A 21,165-nucleotide genomic window follows, 5' to 3' on the forward strand; every position below is an offset into this window, starting at 1 on the left:
ATACCACAATAGTAAAGGTGGCTTACACCTTTAATCCCTGAACTTGAAAGGCAGAGGCAGGAGGATCTCTGAGTTCAAGGCCAGCCCAGTCTATAAAGTGAGTTCCAGGATAGCCAGAGCTACACAGGGAAACATTGTCTCTAAAACAAAACAAGCACAATGTTAAAAAATGATATATCAAATGCAACCGCAGGTGTGTTAGAGTGCAGGGGTGCACAGCTACAGATGTGTTAGAGTGCAGGGGTGTACAGCTACAGATGTGTTAGAGTGCAGGGGTGCACAGCCACAGATGTGTTAGAGTGCAGGGGTGCACAGCCACAGAATTGTTAGAATGCAGGGTTCACAGCTACAGATGTGTTAAGAGTGCAGGGGTGCACAGCTACAGATGTGTTAAGAGTGCAGGGGTGCACAGCTACAGATGTGTTATAGTGCAGGGGTGCATAGCTACAGGTGTGATAGAGTGCAGGGGTACACAGCCACAGATGTGTTAAGAGTGCAGGGGTGCACAGCTACAGGTGTGATAGAGTGCAGGGGTGCACAGCCACAGATGTGTTAAGAGTGCAGGGGTGCACAGCTACAGGTGTGATAGAGTGCAGGGGTACACAGCCACAGATGTGTTAAGAGTGCAGGGGTGCACAGCTACAGATGTGTTAACAGTAGTAGTTCTCAACTTGTAGGTATTTCCTTTTGGGAGTCAAATGACTTTCACAGAGGTCACCTGAGAAAGACCATCAGAAAACAGATGTTTACAATTCATAACAGTAGCAAAATTCTATTTTGAGTTATGAGGTAGCAATGAAAATAATGTTATGGTTGGGGTGATCACAACATTAGGAACTTTATGAAAGGGTCTCAGCATTAGAAAGGTTAGAGTAAAGGCATGTGGTGGCACATGCCTGTCGTTCTCTTCAGGAGGACCAGGTAGGATGGTGTCAAAACATGAGACCTGCTTCGTAGCTTATGAACACTGTACCAAGCTGACAATAAGTCAGCAGTGATTTTTTTTTTAAAGATTTATTTATTATATATACGGTATTCGGTATTCTGTCTACAGGCCAGAAGAGGGCGCCAGATCTCATTACAGATGGTTGTGAGCCACCGTATGGTTGCTGGGAATTGAACTCAGGACCTTTGGAAGAGCAGGCAGTGCTCTTAACTGCTGAGCCATCTCTCCAGCCCCCTCAGCAGTGATTCTTAAGTCCTCCTGCTGCTAATGTCTTTATCTGTTTGTAACAATAATTTCTTTTTTTTTAAATATTTATTTATTATGTATACAATATTCCATCTTTGTCTATGTCTGCAGGCCAGAAGAGGGCACCAGACCCCATTACAGATGGCTGTGACCCACCATGTGGTTGCTGGGAATCGAACTCAGGACCTTTGGAAGAGCAGGCAATGCTCTTAACCACTGAGCCATCTCTCCAGCCCCCAACAATAATTTCTTTTTGAGGAGCTTTCACTATGTAGCCCTGGCTTACGTGGAATTCAAAGTGTAGACCAGGTTAGCTTGGAACTCAAAGAAACCTGTCTTTCTTCTCAAGTGCTAAGATTAAATATATATGCCAACACACTTGTCTTATCCATAGGTTTATAATTTATATTTAATAGCAAATATTGAGTACCTGCTTTACAAGTTACGACCTACACGTGCTATTCTGTGTAAATATTTTTCTATTTTCCTATTTTAATCAAGAAAAATCTTATATAATATTCAACTATTACTATTTTGGAACTGATTATGAGCTGAAAGAACAAATAATATATTTGGAAAGAACAAATTGGAAAAAAAAATCATACCAGGCATAGTGGTACATACCTTTAATCCCAGCACTCAGGAGGCAGAGGGCAGGTGGATCTCCGTTTGAGGCCAGCCTGGTCTGAAGAATGAGTTCTAGAACAGCCAGGGCTACACAGAGAAACCCTGTCTCAAAAAACAAAAACAAAACAACAACAACAACAAAAGAGGCGCTGGTGCTCTTCCAGTGGACCTGGGTTCAATTCCTAGTACCCACATGGCAGCTCACCAGTATAATCCCAGGAGTTTCAATACCTTTGCACAGACATACCTGCAGGCAAAACGCCAATGTACATAAAATAAATTTTTAAAAATTTAGTGTATGTGGCAAGTAAAATTTTAATTGTTCCTAGCTAGAAACAAGCATACATTACACAGATATCATTGGTACACAGAAGCATATAAGATGAAGAAGGCTGTGTCAATTTCTCAACAACTCAATTGACATACTGGTGACTAGCACTATCCATACATGGCTCACAACTCTTCCCTGTCCACATCTGGATGTTGGCTGATGGCTGACCTTGGTATGGAGACTTGTGGGCTAAGACGGGGTGTCCGGTTCTTGAATAGACATGGTCTGCATGCACTCATTCAGTAGATCTTCTTCCTTTGTTCCTTCACTCGTGCATGGCTGAGAACCATCTGAAGAAACCGAAGGGAAGAGAGGAGTTTATAATCTGTTTTGGAAACAAAATTTTTATTATATGTGTATGAGTGTTTTGCCTGCATGTGTGTCTATGTACTTATTCTGTGTGTGCGTGCACCTGGTGTCCACAGAGGGCAGAAGAGGGCCTCAGATTTGGAACAAGAGTGGTGGGTGCTGGGGATTGCAGGATCTCTGAAAGAGCAGCCAATGCTCTTAACCACCGAGCCTTATCTCCAGCCTCATTTACTTATTTTTTGAGACAGGGTTTTTGTAGCTCTGGCTAGCCTGTAACTTGATACCAAACTGGCCTCCTAGTCACAGAGATCCACCTGCCTTTGTACCCCGAGTGCTGGGATTAAAGGCATGTGTCAACATATGTGACTGGATATAAAATTCTAAGCACCTAGCCCGGGGGGTGGTGGCGAAGGCCTTTAATCCCAGCACTAGGAAGGCAGAGGCAGGTGGATCTCTGCGAGTTGGAGGTCAGCCTGGTCTACAAGAGCTAGTTCCAGGACAGGCTCCAAAGCTACAGAGAAACCCTGTCTCGAAAAACAAAACAAAAAAAAAAATTCTAAGCACCTAAAAAAATACAAAAACAAACAAAAAGGCTCCAAAGCCACAGAGAAACCCTGTCTCGAAAAAACAAACAAAATTCTAAACACCTTTAAAATGACCCAGCCTATTGAGCTTTTAGAAAGACAAATTCTCTACTGTTTTCAACATAGGTACGTACCCCTCCTACTTGCCTCAGCCTTTCTTATAGTAGTCACAGCATTGTACTATAGCAGCTACTGCAGTAAACCCTGTATTCTCACTGGTTTTAAAAGCCTTCTAGGGGGCTGGAGAGATGACTCAGAGGTTAAGAGCACTGGCTGCTCTTCCAGAGGTTCTGAGTTCAATTCCCAGCAACCACATGGTGGCTCACAACCATTTGTAATGAGATCTGGCACCCTCTGGCGTGTGGACATACATGGAGGTAGAATGTTGTATATATAATAAATAAATAAATCTTTTATTTTTTTATAAATATTTATTTATTTATTATGTATACCATATTCTGTCTGTGTGCATGTCTGCAGCCAGAAGAGGGCACCAGACCTCTTTACAGATGGTTGTGAGCCACCATGTGGTTGCCGGGAATTGAACTCAGGACCTTTGGAAGAGCAGGCAATGCTCTTAACCACTGAACCATCTCTCCAGCCCTAAATAAATAAATCTTAAAAAAAAAAAAAGCCTTCTAGGTGAGGGAGTTAGGAGTTAAATAAAGTAGTCAGTAATGTCTTCAGAGTCTCCATATTCCTTTAATTCTTTCTCATGGCTTGAGGACCTCGACAGTGTTTCCTCTACTGGGGTCTCCCTAGCCTTTTAGACCAGACTTAACCTCCCTGCCTTTTCCCTTATATCTTGTGATAGGGCTTTGCACATGGTAGGCAGACATCTAAAAAATACTTCTAAAGCTAGATATAATGACACAAGTCTATAATCCCAGCACTTGAAAGGCTGAGCAAGAAAGATCACAAATTCAGGGTTAGTCTGTGCTAGAGAGAGGGAGACTGTATAAAGCAAAACCAACAATGATAATAGTGACAAATCTTGGAGGACTAGGGCTATAGGTTCGTGTGAAGAGCATATATCCAGCACAGAAAAAGAACAGACCTGAATCTCACTCTTTGAGTAGTGTATTCTCCTTTTTTCCCTGGTTTTCAATATATGGTTTCTCTGTGTGTAGCTCTCATTGTCCTGGAACTCACTCTGTAGACCAGGCTGTCCTCAGACTCACAGAGATCCGCCTGCCTCTGTCTCCTGAGTGCTGGGATTAAAGGTGTGCACCACCACCACTGCCTAGCAAGTAGTTAATTCTTTTAAATAGAAGCATACACTATTTGATGTTTAGTTGGTTTAGTTTTTGAGATAAGGTATTACTGTGTAGCTCTGATGAATCTATATAGACCAGGCTGCCCTGAAACTCAGAGAGTCCCTGTGTCTGTGCTGGGACTTAACTTACGTCATAATGCCGCCATGGTTAGTTTTTACTTGAAATGACAGATCTCATCACACTTGAAAATTTTAATCAAGACATAATTAAAATGATTATCTGAATTAGTATATTTCAAAGTGTTCAAAAGTGCAAGGCAGGCATGGTAATTCTACCCACTAGTACTTGGGAGGTGGAGGCAGAAGAATCAGGAGTTCTAGGTCCACCTGCGCAACATGAGACCATGTTTCAAAAACAAAAATCCTTTAACTCCATTTATATGTGTGTATGCCTGCTTAATTCCCCATTTACCTGGTAACAAGAGCAGTCCGCTTGGTCTTCTAAAACTCCTCAGTGACTTGCATCTTGTGTTCAATGCATATCCAATTTTTTTTACCCTGTGACAAAGGGAAATATTTTAATTGGAGACACCAAAGTGACCACTGCTGGGGAACTCAAAAGAGTCTTCACTAGCTGCTGGCTTTATCAAAGGCCCTTCATTCTCCAGTCTCCTGGATTGCAGCATATTATCACACAGTTTGAATACTAAAGCTTCTGTTGTTGTAAACTATAGATTTGTTATTTTGAGACACAAGTCTCATATAGTCCAGGCTTGCCTCAGATTCACTCAGTAGACCAAGATGCCCTTAAACTCCTGATCCTCCCAAGTACCGAGAGCACAGGCTTATGCCACTATGCCGCTGACGGCAGCTTTCCTCCTCCTTCCTCCTGGCTTTATAGTCCTCCCCTTTGTGGGGTCATTATGGGCTGCTTCTGGAGGCGTTCCGTCATTTGGAACCTGAATGAGAAGAGTAGACTATCTCTAGCTGACCCAGAACTTCTTTGTTTATTGTTTACGGTGTGTGTCAATATGGGTGCATGTATGGAGGTCAGAGGACAGCTTTGGGGACTCTGTTCCCTCCCCCTCCCCTGGGTTCTAGGGATCAAACACAGGTTGCTTTTACCTGCTGAACTATCTTGCCCTGATTTTTTTGTTTGTTTGTTTGTTTTTTTTTGTTTTTCGAGACAGGGTTTCTATGTGGCTTTGGAGCCTGTCCTGGAACTAGCTCTGTAGACCAGGCTGGTCTCGAACTCACAGAGATCTGCCCGCCTCTGCCTCCCGAGTGCTGGGATTAAAGGCGTGCGCCACCATCACCTGGCTCTTGCCCTGATTTAAAAATGTTTTCAAATCTACTAATTATATTGTGAAGAAGACTGATATAGCTGGGTGTGGTGGCACACCTGTACTTCCAGCATGTGGGAAGCTGAGGCAAGAGGATTTCCATGAGTTTGAGGCATACCTGGGCTATTTGTCATGGCACAGAAACTCCAGCTCCCTGAAGTGTCATATCCCACTCATCTCAATAAAGAAGAAGTGGCCCCTTCGTCTGAGTTTAGCAGAGTGAACATATAGGAAATAGGAGCTTTAATATCACCCAGGAGGATCCCCTTCAGACAGAACTAGGTATCGTTTTTCCCTCTTAACCTCAAGAAACAGACCCTTCTTTGTGTCTCAGTGGCCGCCAGAGGGAATGGATGATCATTTCAGGTGCTGCAGCTGCAATGTTCCAAGAGTCCTCTCTCTCCAGGTGGTGTCGCCACGGAGTGCAGGGGGGATGCTGTTTCTGTGAGTAGCGGGAGCTGGTATGGCTCCTGTGATGTATGAGGACGCCTGTCACACAAACCACCTGTTAGGAGACCCTTTCATTTCTCATAAGAACTGGCAAGAAACCAAGAGGAGGTGCACCTGCCTGGCTTTTGTGAACCATGACGAAACATATGCATGTACTGCCGCTTCATTAAGGTCCTCAGATAGCTGGAGTTACAGATCTTAGTGATGCCGCACAGGTAGCGCTTCTGGCCTGAGCTGAGTTCCGGATGCTGAAAGACAGAATGAGGGGTCTACTGACTGCTGTATTGTAGAAGGCTCACAGGTAAGCCCTAGAACCAGGAATATTAAACACACAGGGTCATCTCTCCTAAGGGACAGATGTATAACCTGTGATTAATAGCCTAGTGACCGCCAAGCGATGGTGGCGCACGCCTTTAATCCCAGCACTCGGGAGGTAGAGGCAGGCGGATCTCTGTAAATTCGAGACCCAGCCTGGTCTACAGAGCTAGTTCCAGGACAGGCTCTAAAGCCACAAAGAAACCCTGTCTCGAAAAACCAAAAAAAAAAAAAAAAAAAAAAAAAAAAAAAAAAAAAAAAAAAAAAAAAAAAAAAAGCCTAGTGACCTTTGCATTATCTGTGTGGCCAGGAAACACCAAATCCTCCCCAAGACCCTTATCAAAAAAAGACCCTTGAGCCTCTTTCCTCAATTAATGTATACTACTGTCTCGTGCTTTGCAGAGTTTTGATGTAGTCATGCATTAAGTTTTGATGTGTACACATGATTGAGTTCATTATCACCAGGAAGCTTTTCCTCAAATTGTGCTGTGCTTACCTGTGCCTAAAATAAACTACCTGAGGTCAAACTTTTGAAGCTTAAACCAACACCAGCTTCTGAGTTGTGTTGAACTGAACTGCCTTATCTGTCACAGATTGAAACTCTGCTGGCCTTGGTTCCCAAGACCCCCTCACTGTAGAACACAGGTTAGCAGTCTTTTTACTGAAAGGATAGATGTTGAGGGTTGTCCCACTTCATCTATATGGTATTCACAAGCAAATTTAGCTGACTCAACTTTGCCAAAGGAGAAGAAAATGACTACTTATTTAAACATACAAATGGTTCTGGCTGCCATTCCACAGTAACACAGATCTTGAAAGGAGGGTGCTGTGCTCTCTGTCTGCAAGCTTTAGAACCCCCACCTAGCTTCTCAAGTGGGATATCTTGCCCTTTTTAATCTATTTATTCATTTACCTATTTAATTTGTTTAATTTGTTGTGCATGTGTTGGGGAGGTACTGGGAGTGGAGTCAGGGGACAACTTGCAGCTTTGGGTTGTCTTCTTTCACCATGCAGATCCCAGGAACACAACCCAGGTCTAGGCTTGTGTCAAGCACCTCTCCAAACTGAACCTTCTCCCCACCCTTGCTGTCTTACTATGGTGTTTTTTTTTTGTTTGTTTGTTTGTTTTTTGTTTTTTGTTTTCTGTTTTTTCGAGTCAGGGTTTCACTGTGGCTTTGGAGCCTGTCCTGGAACTAGCTCTGTAGACCAGGCTGGTCTCGACCTCACAGAGATCTGCTGGCCTCGGCCTCTGCCTCCCAAGTGCTGGGATTAAAGGCGTGCGCCACCATCGCCCGGCCTTACTATGGTGTTTTGAGGGACAGGATGGTACCTGAAAGCAACTTAGTTTGTTTGGTCTCAACTAAAGATACATCTTTTCCTGGAGCAGAAGAGTATCTGCTGCCTCTGTGGACCATATTGTAAGTTAGTTTCCAACCTAAGTTTTTAAAAAAGTATGTGTCTATATATGTGGGCATGTGCACACAGAATGCAGAAAAGGGTGTCCAGTCCCCTGGAGTTGGAGTTACAGGTGGTTGTGAGCCTAGACATGGGTGCTAGGGCTGAACTCTGGTCCTCTTAATCACTCAACCATCTCCTCAGCCCCTAATTTTTTTTAAAAAAAAAAACATGGCTTCAAACATCCCATGCTGGCTCTGACCTTGAAATGTAACAGAATGACCCTCAATTTCTGGTCCACCTCCCTCCATCTCCTGAAGACTGGGTGTGCCACCATGCCAGGTTTCATCATTTAATCTAATTTGACTGAGTGTACTTCCTTTTTAAAAGAAACATGTCCTTCCTTAAGATGCACAACTCAGCCAAGTGGTGGTGGCACATCCCTCTAATCCCAGCACTCAGGAGGCAGAGGTAGGCAGGTCTCTGAATTTAAAGAGAGTTCCAGGACAGCCAAGGCTACACAGAGAAACCCTGTCTTGCCCCCTCAAAGATGCAAAACTCAGTTATTGATGTATGTATATATACACCTAGAATTTACATTATTGAATAAGTCATTAATCTAAAGAGGAGTAGGAAAGTTGGCCAGAAGAACCTACCAGTCCACAGAAAGCTTTATTAGATCTCATTACAGATGGCTGTGAGCTACCATGTGGTTGCTGGGAATTGAACTCAGGACCTTTGAAAGAGCAGGCAGGCCGGGCGGTGGTGGCACACGCCTTTAATCCCAGCACTGGGGGGGGGGGTGTCCCAGCACTCGGGAGGCAGAGGCAGGCGGATGTCTGTGAGTTCGAGACCAGCCTGGTCTACAAGAGCTAGTTCCAGGACAGGCTCCAAAACCACAGAGAAACCCTGTCTCGAAAAACCAAAAAAAAAAAAAAAAAAAAAAAAAAAAAAAAAAAAAAAAAAAAAAAAAAAAAAAAAAAAAAGAAAGAAAGAAAAGAAAAGAAAGAGCAGGCAGTGCTCTTAACCTCTGAGCCATCTCTCCAGCCACCCTGGTTTGTCTTAAACTCCTGAGCTCAGGCCACCCTCCTGCCTCAACTTCCCCAGTAGCCAGGACCACAGGCACATGCCACCATACTTAGTTCTCACAGGTTTGATCATTAATGAAGAATAAAAATCAATAGTTCTGCCAGGCAGTGGTGGGACACGCCTTTAATCCCAGCACTCGGGAGGCGGAGGCAGAGACAGGTGGATCTCTGAGTTCGAGGCCAGCCTGGTCTACAGAGTAACATTCAGGACAGACTCCAAAGTGACAGGGAATCTATAATCCTTGTAAGTCATTCATGAATTTATTCAATATACTTACTGACTCTGCTTTGGGGATGGGTGAGTTTTGTTTTTGTTCTATTTGTTGTTGAAACAAGGTTTTACTATGTGGCCCTGGCTGGCTTCTGACTTTCTACATAGACCAGGCTGGCCTCAAACTCAGAGAAATTTACCTTTCTCTGCTTTCCCAGGGCTGGAATAAGGCCTGTGCTATCACATCAATTCTTTTTGAGGACATTTTTTTTAAGCTTCAGGGAAAATACAATAGGCCAGGTAAGCTGAAAATTTCTGGCAACTGCCAGGAGGAGCGGGATGGAAAGAAAGTCAGGCCTTTCAAGTTAGGTATGAAAGTCAGAGAACCAGGGAGAAAGCCTAGAGTGCCAGGGACAGCATGCCTAGGCTTTGGCCAGTATCCGAAAGGAAGAGCTACAAGAAAAATGGAAGCAGAAAGGCTTCACAGTGTTGCCTGACCACTGCTCTGCAGGAGGCTGCCTTCACACACAGACTCCCTGACAGTGTTCTGGATACACCATGTAGTCTGCTGGGCCTAAACTTCTATCCGAGTAGTTTATCTTCAGTCACAAGTTCTGGAACTATAGCTTGGTGTAGATTACTTGGTTAGTATGCATGGTGCCCTGGGTTTAAGATTCAGCTTCCTTCAGAAACATTACAGAGGCAGGCAATATGGCTTAGCAGGTAGAAGTGCTTGCTGCCAAGCCTGACAGCCTGAATCTGCTCCCTAGGTGAAGGAGAGTACTGGTTCCCACAAGTTATTCTCTGACCTTCACACAGACAACTATAGGTAAATTTTTACTTTAAATTCTGGTCTTACCTTTAGAAAAGATGAATCTGTCACTGATTTAGGGATATGAATTGTTTGGATTTGAGTGGTTTTCCATAACTCCTGCAGCTTGGCAATGTGTGAGTACACTCTGTGCCCCTCTTTGATTCTATCTGTAGACAAAGATCATTAATAATTATGAATATATATCTATATTTATACTTGTGAATATCCTGAAGCAGTTATACAAGTATCTTAAGTCAGATAGTTAAAATTTGAGGGAATGAATAATATGTATGCCCTTTATTTTTAGAGCACACAAACATCAGAAATGGACATGTCTCCAAAGATGTTAATACACAGCCAAATAAACACTTTAAAAGATGCTCAAAAGCTGGGCAGGGTGGCACACGCCTTTAATCCCAGCACTTGTGAGGCAGAGGCAGGCGGATCTCTGTGAGTTCAAGGCCAGCCTGGTCTACATAGGGCAGCCAGAACTGTTAGAGAAATTCTGTCTCAAAAAATGTTCAGAATCACTCATCAGCAGTTTAGTGCAAAGAAAAATAAGATGCAGGCTGGCAAGATGGCAACCTGAGTTCAATCCCTGGAATGTAAAATGGAAGGAGGGACGTTACTCCACAGAGCTGTTCTCTGGCATTCCCTACACACACCTGTGCTACCAAGACCAGTAAACCACCTCCCCCTCCCCTGGAAAATTAGTAAGAGGCCTTGAGGAGATGATGTTTTTCTCTTAACTTCATCAAAAAAGAGGTATCTGAAAAGTGCTCCTTGTGAAATAGCTGATGGTTTGTGAAGCTGTTTGTGTAGGATTTCCCTTCAGTCCATGTGTAAACAACAGCTATGCCCTCTGCTTTCCAACCAATGCTAATTCTCAACACAGTTCTTTTAGAAGTCATTGGTACTAAAAAAAAATATTATAGAGTCAGGGTTACACTCAGAAACCCTGTCTCAAAAACATTATAGATTAACACAAGAGAAAGAAGTGATCTTTGAAACTCTGAAAAGCGTTTCAAGTTTACTGAGGATGTTAAAGTCCATTCTCTAGGGCTACAGCTCAGTAGCTGTCTAGCATGCACAGAGCCCCACACTCAATCTAGTGAAGTCTGTTTTACATTTGCAGATGTGTGAGGTGGGAGAAAATGGGAAAGCAGGATGAAGTCAGAGAACAACTTAAAAGAATCGGTAGGTTCTGGGGGAACTGAAATCAGCTAGTCCATTTTGCCAGCCCTTTGAGCCTATTGTTAAAACTCCACTGTGTAATTAGTGTCAAGCAAACTGGCTTCTCTCAAGTCTGCAATCTACATGCATTACCTGCTTTATGCTGCTCACCAGTGCCTTTCGAAATCTGGTGATAAAAGCGCCCAACTGACCTGTTAGAAAAGAACACACATAATATATAATCTGGCAGCTTGATAGCCAGTGAAGACGGAAAGTCCAGTGACAGACAGCTCACGTGCTTTTTTACTTTTCCTGTTTCCATCAATATCTTGCAAATTTTCTCCTAGGACGAGAGTGAGTGCATTACTAGGGGATAGAACCCAGGGCTCACAAATGCTAGGCAAGTGCTCTACCACTGAGCCATCTCCCCAGTCCCACTTTCATAGCTCCCCAGTCTAATCTTACAGCGATACCAAGTGAGTAGTTTGGTTCCTGTACTATACGCAGGATATCTTTCTTGTTCTTTGATAATTTCAGTACTGAAAAGAATAACTATTTTGTGCTGGAACTACTAGTAAATTGAACCAGAACTGGCCTGTAACGTTTCCAATCTTGCATCGGTTCTTTTTACTTTTCTCAAAAAATTAAATTGCTTCCTGCAGTTTCTCAATAACTGTTGTGTTCATTGAACCAGCACACCTCCAAGCATTGTGAGGAACATGAAAGAATCTGACATTTCATCTTTAAGAAGTCTTAGCAGCAAATATATACATATATACAATAAAATGCACATTTAATATGAATATATATTTAATAAATGTAAATATGTATTTCACAGCCATGGATTCAGCAAGCGCCATATGGTTGTGAACCTGTCTGAATCCCGGTCATCCTGCTGCTCTTGATTTTAAGGAAGCAAAAGTGGGGGACGGGGATAGGGAAGCATGGTTAGCGGCCCCTAGCCTTGACATCAGAAGTCTACGGTCCTCGCTATCCAGGAAACAGTTAAACCCCGCCCAGGCCAGGAGTCATAGTCTACACCCGCCATCCCAACACTCCGAAGTGGAGCAGGAGAACGAGTAGTTCAAGACCAGCCTGAGCTACGTGACTGTGCATCAAGAAACCAATCCGCCAAACAAGTCAAGATCAACTTGCTAGCTCACAGCTCCATCCGACAAAGAGGCTGCCAACGTCGCAGGGAGTGGATTGGTGGCGGAGCTGGGGGACTGGGAGCCGAGGGGCTGGGTCCTCGGCTCCCGCTGGGTTCGCAAGGCCCTTTCCCGGGCTGAAAGCCCGAGCGGGTGACAGTTGCCGTCCTGCTCCTAGGACGCCTCGCAAGCCCTTCCCCTCGTCAACAGAGTCCCGGCTTCACCAGGGGCCCCATCCTAAGCAGGGGTTCCCGGGCCTCACCCGTCGCCGTCTTCCGTCCTGGCCAACGCGGGCAGCTCGGCGGCCCCGGGATAACGGCTCGGCATCCCGTCGGTACGCGTGCGCCACGCCCGCTGTGAGGCCGTGTCCTGCGGCTCTACCCTCCGACCCTGCACGAGCGGCTTCGGGACGGTGCCGAAGGCGACCCGAACCCCTGGAGCTAGACCCGGGTTGGAGGAGGCCTCAGGTGACCAGGCTTCTGCGCCTTGGCATCTCTCCGTGACAGGGACGCGTCTGGGCAAGGTCACACACACGCTCCCTTAAAGCAAAATGTGTCTTCCTCCTCAGTATTCCAGACCCTCAGCAGATCTGCAAGTCTTGGGTTGTCACCCTAGGAGTCAAACCCAAGAACAGTGCGCCTGCCCTTGGGTGCTGAGCGTTACTCGCGATTCGCTATCACCTAGGCAACCAGCTTCGTCCGTCGACCAAGCGACAACTGCCCGCAGCTCTCTTTGCGCACGCGTGGAAACCTTCTCGTTTTTTTTTTTTTTTCCTCAGGATGCGTTTTCAGTTTTGGCTCCTGGGACGCTCCGTAGTCGAAGGTGTGGTACGTACCAGTGACGATCTGGGTCGTGATTGGCTTGTCCCCAACGCCCCCGGAACTCAGGGGTTCTCGCGCGAAGGCTGAAGGGAGTGTGGCAGGCGGCAGAGAACCCGGCCGGCCGGAATGCCTCGGTACGCGCAGCTAGTTATGGGACCCGCGGGCAGCGGGAAGGTGAGGCTCGAGGAGCTGCGGTTCGTGGGCGCTGGGGCCAGGGGCACCCTGGGTAATCGCTTCCGCTCTCTGCTTGTGCTTTGTTTTTTTGGGGGAGTAAAATGGGGCAGGAGGGATGGCTGAGCGCGTAAGAGCTTGTTCTGCTGTTCCAGAGGACTCGAGTTCGGGTCCCTGCACCCACACACAGTTGTCACTCCAGCCCCAGGCCTCTGCGAACGGTGCATCCATGTGCACGTGCCCACACACAACACAGACTTTTAAAATAATAACAGTATTAGGATACTTTTGCTCCAGGAACTGCTCTGGCCGTCCCAAGTGTTGTCATAACCACTCCGTGAGTTTGGGCCTATACTCATTCTACAGATTAAAGAAAACGAGATACGGTTAGTTCTGGCCAGAATTTGAGTCTATTGTCTAATTTCGTTTGTTTATTTATTTATTTATTTATTTACTTATTATGTATACAGTATTCTGTCTGTGTGCATGTCTGCAGGCCAGACGAGGGCACCAGACCTCATTACAGATGGTTGTGAGCCACCATGTGGTTGCAGGGAATTGAACTCAGGACCTTTGGAAGAGCAGGCAATGCTCTTAACCTCTGAGCCATCTCTCCAGCCCCTATTGTCTCACTTCAGATCAGGCCCTCTGCCACACACCCAGAATAGGGTCTTGTTCGTCACTGTTAGTCAGAAGTTTGAGCATTGGGTTCCATCGCAGCACTGGGAGGTGGGAGGGGAAAGTTGGGTTATGGATTTCTGAGGTATGTCTCCCTTGTGTGCACTGCCCAAAGAAACCGGAAGAGGGTGTCGCTTGCAGAAATCTCAGATCTTCAGCAAGAGCAGCAAGTGTTCTTAAACACTCAGCCATCTCTGCAGTTCACAAAGAATTGCAGCTTTTCTTTTCTCCCTTCCTTCCTTCCTTCCTTCTTTCTTTCTTTTTTTTTTTTTTTTTTTTTTTTTTTGGTTTTTCAAGACAGGGTTTCTCTGTAGCTTTTGGAGCCTGTCCTGGAACTAGCTCTTGTAGACCAGGCTGACTTCGAACTGGCTCTGCCTCCCGAGTGTGCTACCACTGCCTGGCTGTATTGCAGATTTTCATTCTTCGTGTGTGTGTGTGTGTGTGTGTGTGTGTGTGTGTGTTAGGTATGTTGTTGTTGTTTGTTTCTGAAACAGTCTCACTAGCTTTTAACTGGCCTGGAACTCATTGTGTAGCCCATGCTATCTATCTAGTCTCCAACTCAGAGATATGCCTCAAGTGCAGGGATTAAAGTTGTGCACAACTATTCCCAGCCCCTAGACTCGGTTTTAATAGGCAACAGCATTAGTAAGGCTGTAGCAGTGGTGTGCTTTTGATCCCAACACTTGGGAAACAGAAGTCAGGAGAATCTTGAGTTTGAGGCCAGTCTGAGCAACACAGCAAGAAAGACCCTGTCTCTAAGAGAAAAACAAAATCTAGTTTTCTGATTGGCTGACCAGTGATTAGGGTGGGCTATTAGAATAGGAAAATGAACAGCAGAAGCTGAGGCCTCCAAGGGTGGAGTCAGGGGGTTGATAAACACAGCATGCCTCCTGCCCTGAGTAGGCTTCCCATGTATATTCCAGAAGTGCAGAATGTGGGGGTGCACACCTCGAGTCTCAGCACTCAGGAGGCAGAGGCAAGTGGATCTCTGTAAGTTTGAGGCCAGCCTGGTCTGCAGAGTGAGGCAGAACAACACAGTGAACACCTGTCTCAAAAACAAAAACAACACCTTCCACGAGTGGGGCTGAGTAGCACATGCCTGTTATCCAGCACTGGGGGCGTGGATCAGGAGGAAAATTGTAGGTAACATAGGCTGGGATCTACCTTGGTGGTAGGCGCTTGCCTGTTACTGACAAGGCCCTGAGTTCAGTCCCCAGCACTGTAAACAACAACAACAACAATAAGTTTAAAAAAGTTGAGTTTGATTGTTTTTGTTTTTTGTTTTTCGAGACAGGGTTTCTTTGCATCTTTGGAGCCTGTCCTGGAACTAGCTCTTGTAGACCCGGCTGGTCTTGAACTCACAGAGATCCGCCTGCCTCTGCCTCCCGAGTGCTGGGATTAAAGGCGTGCGCCACCACTGCCCTGCGAGTTTGATTGTTTTTGGAGACAAATTCTTCCTGTGTAGTCCACACTGGCCTTAAACTTATGGTCCTCTTGCCTCAACTTCCTTTGTTCTGGGATTATAGGTAGGCACCCCAATGTCTGGAAAAAGTTACTTAGAATTTTATAGTTATCTTCATATTATGAGGAATATACTCATGATTGTTTTTTATCTTTAATTGTGATACAGTGTTTCCATGTTTTGTTTTCTTTTGAAATAGGGTTTCTCTGTGTAGCCATGACTATCCTAGAACTTGCTTTGTAGACAGGCTGGCCTCGAACTCAGAGATCCATCTGCCTCCGCCTCCTGAGTGCTGGACAATGTTTCCTTGGATAGATCTATTAAGGGAATAATCTTAGGGACACTAAACACAGTAGAAAAGGCAAAGATAATGATCACATACCAAGTTTGGGGAATTCCCAGTGTCCATGGAGGTGTTGTGTTACTTGAGTATTTAATAAACCCATGGTTCTGAGTACCAGAGACTCCACAGAGCCTGTAATCTAGGAGGTGGATAGCTGACCTGTCAATCACAGTACATTTTGATGTGTGAAGGGGTTGTATCAGTCAGAGAACAGGTGTCAGGAGGGAAGCATGGTGGAGATCATTTGTATAACCTGAGTTGATTTTGGGGCTGTGTTAAAGCTCCCTAAGCCTGAGCCACTCCTTGATCTATAGCTCTGCTTTTACTGCCTTCCCATGGCTTTCCCCAAAGGTGCAGCTTTGTCCTGTGTGGACACTGCCCCAAAGAATGGAGAAGTCCCTGGGGTGTGGAGGTGGCACCATACTGCCCTCTGTGCTAACCACCTCCCTTGTCACGTACCCCCCTTGTCACGTTACAGAGCACCTACTGTTCCACCATGGTTCAGCACTGTGAAGCCCTCAACCGTTCTGTCCAGGTGGTCAACCTGGACCCCGCAGCAGAGCACTTCAGCTACCCTGTGATGGCTGGTAAGTCCTGGCAGAGCCTCCTGCTGTGAAACGGCCACTTACTCTCGGGCTCAGCCCTGGTTTCATGATGAGGGAGATGAAGCCGAGGGTCATTTGGTGATGGGTGTCCGTGGGTGTGGGTGTGATGACCTCCTTTCTTGCTTTTTGCTGTGAGACTTAAAGGTGAGTGGGCTCCTGCCCGTCTGCTTTTCCCTGTTGTCCCTTTGTTACTTATGCTGGTAAGACCAGGGTAATATGGTTTGTATGCCGCAAACAGCACCAATGCTGGCTTAAATGAAAAGGTGAGCTCAGGGCTGGGGGTGTGTCTTGGTGGTATAATGCTTGCCTGTGGTAATGTAGCCTTGGGTTTGAGCACCACAGAAAACTTAATGAGGTGGTGCATGTTTGCAACCTCAGTGCTCAGTAAAACAAACCAAAAAAAATTTTTTTATTAAAAAAAAATAACTGGGTTGGGCCGTGGTGGCACACACCTTTAATCCTAGCACTTGGGAGGCAGAAGTAGGTAGATCTTAGTGAGTTCTAGGCCAGCTTGGTCTACAAAGTGAGTTCCAGGACAGCCAGAGGGAAACCCTGTCTTGAAAAAACAGACAAAACAAAACAAAAAAAGCAGTAACCTTAGGCAGGTGGTGGTGGTGCATACCTTTAATCCCAGCATTCAGGAGGCAAAGGCAGGCAATCTTTGTGAGTTCAAAAGGAGACCTGGTCTACAGAGTTCCAGCACATCAAAACTGATACTACACAGAGAAACCCTGGGTGGGGAGGGGATGACAAACCAATAGTAAACCTCATTCAAGTAGAAACTGCTCATTTAGATGGAAGACACAAATATTTGGGCTAGCAGCAGTCTAGGCACATTGGACCCCAGGATGGGTGACCTCATCTTGGGAGGGGTTTGTTAGAGAAAAGGAAGTGAGCTGAGCCCTGAAGGTCTGTGTTCTTTGGAGGCTGTTGGAGGAGTTGGCCTCAGTGAGATGTGAGGAAGGTGCAGCTTCTGAAGGGACAGAGGGAAGTTCTCAAGAAAGAGGTGTGGTTCACGTTAGGTCTGAGCAGTTGTGTAACACAGTAACCCTGTTAGATGAGGGGACATGGTGACAGCGGCAGCTCTGACAGTCAGCAGTGGGGCTGTGGGCAGGTGGGAGTGGACTGGAGAGTGAAGTTGAGGGACCACAGTGTGGGCAATGCCACACAAGTTTTGTTTTTGCTTGAGTTTTGAAATAGAGTCTCATGTAGCTGGAACTTCCCTCAAACTCCTCATGTAGCCAAGGATGATGTTGTACTTTTGAACTTCCTGCCTTTACCTATGTATTGCTGGGGTTACAGGCTTGAGCCGAGGGTGTGGTCATGAGGACAGTGTGGACTCTAGTAGGTGGAGGAACAGGCTGAGGAGGGAGTGGAAACCACTTTGTCATCTCTCTAGAGAGAGAGGGAGAGGGAAAGACAGATTTGCTTCAGGATCCCGTGAGTGGAAGCACTGAGGCTGTGCCGAGTGAAAAGATGTGTCAGAAGGACCTGGGGCCTCGAGCCCCGGAGGGAAACTGAGATGAGAGGCCAGCTTCCTGTCTGTTTTACTTTGATCTCAAAATGAGTGAGAACTGTTTGTATGCTGAGGTATTTAATACCTTTCTGTAGGTAAGTCACACGGTTCCCATCCTTCCACTCAGGATGAATGCGCACTGGAGTTAACTAGCTTCTTTGGATCATCGAGTTAATAAGCACTTGGTTTCATTTTAGCTTCCTTCTTGACATAGTTAATACATAGGGAATGGTCAACATTTGAAGGACACAGCGGAGAAAGTATGCAGAAAAATCAGACAAATCGTGGCCCACCAATCAAATCTGATCCTTTGGGCAGCCAGTGTTACTGGTTTCTGATGTGTTCCTCCATGAGCAACTTGTGCATCTAAAACCCAGCCTGAGTGGACAGTATATAATGTGTTTGCAGTGAGCTTCTGTGTTTTGTTTTGTTATTTGCCTTGAAAAAGGACCTAACTGTATGGATCCTCTTACCTCACTCTCCCAAAAGCAGAGATTATTGTGGACCATCACAATCAGCTTTTTTCTTCCAGCACACCCATTTTTTACAGGAAGCTCTATGCTTTGAGTTTTTTACTTAATGATACAGTCGGGAGATTATATTATAGTAATGACTAAAGAGCTTCCCTTAAAGCAGGGCATGGTGGTGCACGACATCAATCCCAGCACTCAGGAGGCAGAGACAGGTAAATCTGTGGGAGTCTGAGGCCAGCCTGGTCTACAGAGTGAGTTCCAGGATAGCCAGAGCTACATAGTGAGACCCAGTCTCAAAAACCTAAACACACAAAAAAGAGCTTCTCCTCCCCTTTCTCTGTCTGCATAGTGTTCTGCTGTGTAACATCTGTTCAGTAATTTATTTGCTCAGTCAGATGTCTTGCTCTCACCCCACCTACTCCTTTGAGGAATAGGGTCTCCAGCTGAACCTGGAGACAAGCCCTGGCAGCTCTCCCTCCTCCACCCCACAACACTGGAGTTACAGACCTGTGGCTATGCCCAGCTTTTTTCACGGGTGCTAGAGATTCACACTCAGGTCCTCATGCTTGTGCACCAAGGACTCTTAGTCACGGAGCGTCTTCTCAGCCCCACACGTGAGTTCTTATATACCTGTTAGTCACTTCTAGAGAAGATAGTTTTCCAAGTGGATACTCATTCTGGTCCTTGCCTGGCTCTCTAGACATCCGGGAACTGATCGAGGTGGACGATGTGATGGAGGATGATTCTCTGCGGTTTGGTCCCAACGGAGGATTGGTATTCTGCATGGAGTACTTTGCCAACAACTTTGACTGGCTGGAAAACTGCCTGGGACACGTTGAAGATGATTACATCCTTTTTGACTGTCCAGGTATGTCAGCCACTTGAAAATGCTGTTTGCCCTGAAACTGTGATGGCATGTCCTCGTCGGGACTGCACTGAGGGAGCCTGGGCCAGTGCCATGGAACTTAGGGTCCCATGGCAAGCAAGCAAGATAAAGACACGCCGTGGTTAATATTTGTGGCAGGGACTCACAAAAGGAACACAGGCTGTTCTGCAGAAGAAGTGTTCAGGAGGCTACTGAGACAGCTGTGCAGGCAGAAGGCTAAAGACAAGAAGCAGCAGGCAGATTGGAAGTCGGGTGGCTGGGGCACAGTGGGCAGAAGTGTTGTGAGGTGAAACTGGTGAGGGGTAGGGAATGCCACAGCTTCTGAAGGGTGAGTGTGAACTTACCTTGCTCACCTGTGGCTTTCACTTGCTTTCTTTTTCTTGCTTTTAATCAAACACATGGACTCCACAGAAAAGTGTGTGTGAAGCGGTAGTGGCGCGCGCCTTTAATCCCAGCACTTGGGAGGCGAAGGCAGAGGCAGGCGTATCTCTGTGAGTTCGAGGCCTGTCTGGTCTACAGAGCTAGTTCCAGGACAGGCTCCAAAGCTACAGAGAAACCCTGTCTCAAAAACACCAAAATAACAACAACAACAACAACAAAAAGTGTGTGTGTGTTATGGGTGTGAATATTCCCAGACTGCATGCCCCTTGTACTTGGATTTTTATTTTTCTGTGCTAGGGTTGAACCAGGACTGGCTCATGTCAGGGAGGCAGTCTGCCACAGGTTCTCATCCTTGATCCCAGCACTGGCAAAAACTGAGGTGTTAAAATTAGTACTCTGCTTGATGTTTTCTTGGTGACCATACCTTAGGTTTTATGGTTGTCCTGGGAGTCTGTAAGGCCCCTTACAAGCTGAGCGCAGGGCATGGAGAGGGCTCAGAGGTTAAGGGCACTTACTCATCCAGAGGACCCGAGTTTGGTTCCCAACACCTGTATCGGGTGGCTTACAACTTGTATTTCTTCCACTCTGACACCCTGTTCCTGGCCTCCACATTCACCTCAGAGACCTGACATGCAGACATACATAAATCAAAATAATAAAACTCTTTCAGGAAAAAAGATGCAGAAAAAACAAAACTTAATGCAGAGTCTGCAGGGATGTTGCGGTCACAGAGTACTTGACTAGCTTATTCAAGGCTGCAGTCCAGTCCCCAGCACACAGACAAGACAGAAACACCTGGATGTCGCAGCAGGATCTGACTTCCTTCTCTCTTCAGTACTGGATATTGAACCAAGGGCTTCACACACAGTAGGCATGCATCAGAGCACTGTGTGCCGCTTCCCCTTTACACCATCTCTGCAGCATCCTGTGTGGACATGTGCTGCAGTAATCAGGAGCATCCCATGTGTGCACGTGCTGCAGTAACTGGGAATATCCCATGTGTGTATGTGCTGCAGTAACTGGGAATATCCCATGTGTGTATGTGCTGCAGTAACTGGGAACATCCCATGTGTGGATGTGCTGCAATAACCAGTTACTGCATTCTGGTGCTCTCCCTGCAGGTCAGATCGAGCTGTACACACATCTGCCTGTGATGAAGCAGCTGGTCCAGCAGCTTGAACAGTGGGAATTTCGAGTGTGCGGAGTATTCCTTGTTGATTCTCAGTTCATGGTGGAATCTTTCAAGGTCTGAGGATGAATCTCTTGTAGACTTTTCAGTCCTGGGTAGAAAGCAAGTGTCAGTCTCTGCCCATTCTGTGTGAGTCTGTACATTTCATAGGCTATTCCATTTATTTAGTGTCTCCAATGGTCAGATTATTATGTGAATATATACTTAATTAGAAAATAGATTTGAGGGCTGGAGAGATGGCTCAGTGGTTAAGAGTATTGCCTGCTCTTCCAAAGGTCCTGAGTTCAATTCCCAGCAACCACATGGTGGCTCACAACCATCTGTAATGAGGTCTGGTGCCCTCTTCTGGCCTGCAGGCAGACACACAGACAGACTATTGTATACATAATAAAGAAAGAAAGAAAGAAAGAAAGAAAGAAAGAAAGAAAGAAAGAAAGAAAGAAA

At 45.8% G+C, this 21,165-nt stretch overlaps 2 protein-coding genes across 3 annotated transcripts in view; one reads left to right on the top strand and one right to left on the bottom strand.

Annotated features, from left to right (window-relative positions):
* Nucleotides 1-57: 57 nt before the first annotated feature.
* On the bottom strand, nucleotides 58-12,915 carry Fam216a (family with sequence similarity 216 member A). Its single transcript, XM_050158905.1, has 7 exons — nucleotides 12,459-12,915; nucleotides 11,202-11,260; nucleotides 9,921-10,042; nucleotides 6,171-6,300; nucleotides 5,920-6,091; nucleotides 4,732-4,817; nucleotides 58-2,440 (listed from the first exon to the last, which is right to left on the bottom strand). The coding sequence occupies exons 1-7, from the start codon at nucleotides 12,521-12,523 to the stop codon at nucleotides 2,340-2,342; spliced, it is 735 nt and encodes a 244-aa protein (XP_050014862.1). The 5' UTR covers nucleotides 12,524-12,915; the 3' UTR covers nucleotides 58-2,339.
* Nucleotides 12,916-13,029: 114 nt separating this feature from the next.
* The window catches only part of Gpn3 (GPN-loop GTPase 3), a 12,859-nt gene continuing 4,723 nt past the window's right edge, over nucleotides 13,030-21,165 (top strand). The window contains exons 1-4 of one of the 2 annotated variants that reach the window (XM_050158904.1): nucleotides 13,030-13,151; nucleotides 16,150-16,258; nucleotides 18,966-19,133; nucleotides 20,654-20,778. In XM_050158904.1, coding sequence (XP_050014861.1) covers nucleotides 16,168-16,258; nucleotides 18,966-19,133; nucleotides 20,654-20,778 — 384 coding nt within the window. In that variant the 5' untranslated portion in view covers nucleotides 13,030-13,151; nucleotides 16,150-16,167. Of the gene's footprint in view, nucleotides 13,192-16,149; nucleotides 16,259-18,965; nucleotides 19,134-20,653; nucleotides 20,779-21,165 lie in introns of both variants that reach the window. The other variant, XM_050158903.1, reaches the window with a different exon arrangement.

Source organism: Alexandromys fortis, unplaced genomic scaffold (assembly GCF_014885135.2).
Source record: "Alexandromys fortis isolate MF-2015 unplaced genomic scaffold, M_Fortis_MF-2015_v1.1 scaffold_90, whole genome shotgun sequence".
Classification (NCBI taxonomy): Eukaryota; Metazoa; Chordata; class Mammalia; order Rodentia; family Cricetidae; genus Alexandromys; species Alexandromys fortis.

Coding starts and splice junctions, on each gene's coding strand:
- Fam216a (XM_050158905.1), bottom strand. CDS start 12,523: ATGCCGAGCCGTTATCCCGGGGCCGCCGAGCTGCCCGCGTTGGCCAGG. Junction 6,092..6,170: donor TCATGGTTCACAAAAGCCAG/GCAGGTGCACCT, acceptor TTTGTGTGACAG/GCGTCCTCATACATCACAGG. Junction 2,441..4,731: donor CGGACTGCTCTTGTTACCAG/GTAAATGGGGAA, acceptor CGGTTTCTTCAG/ATGGTTCTCAGCCATGCACG.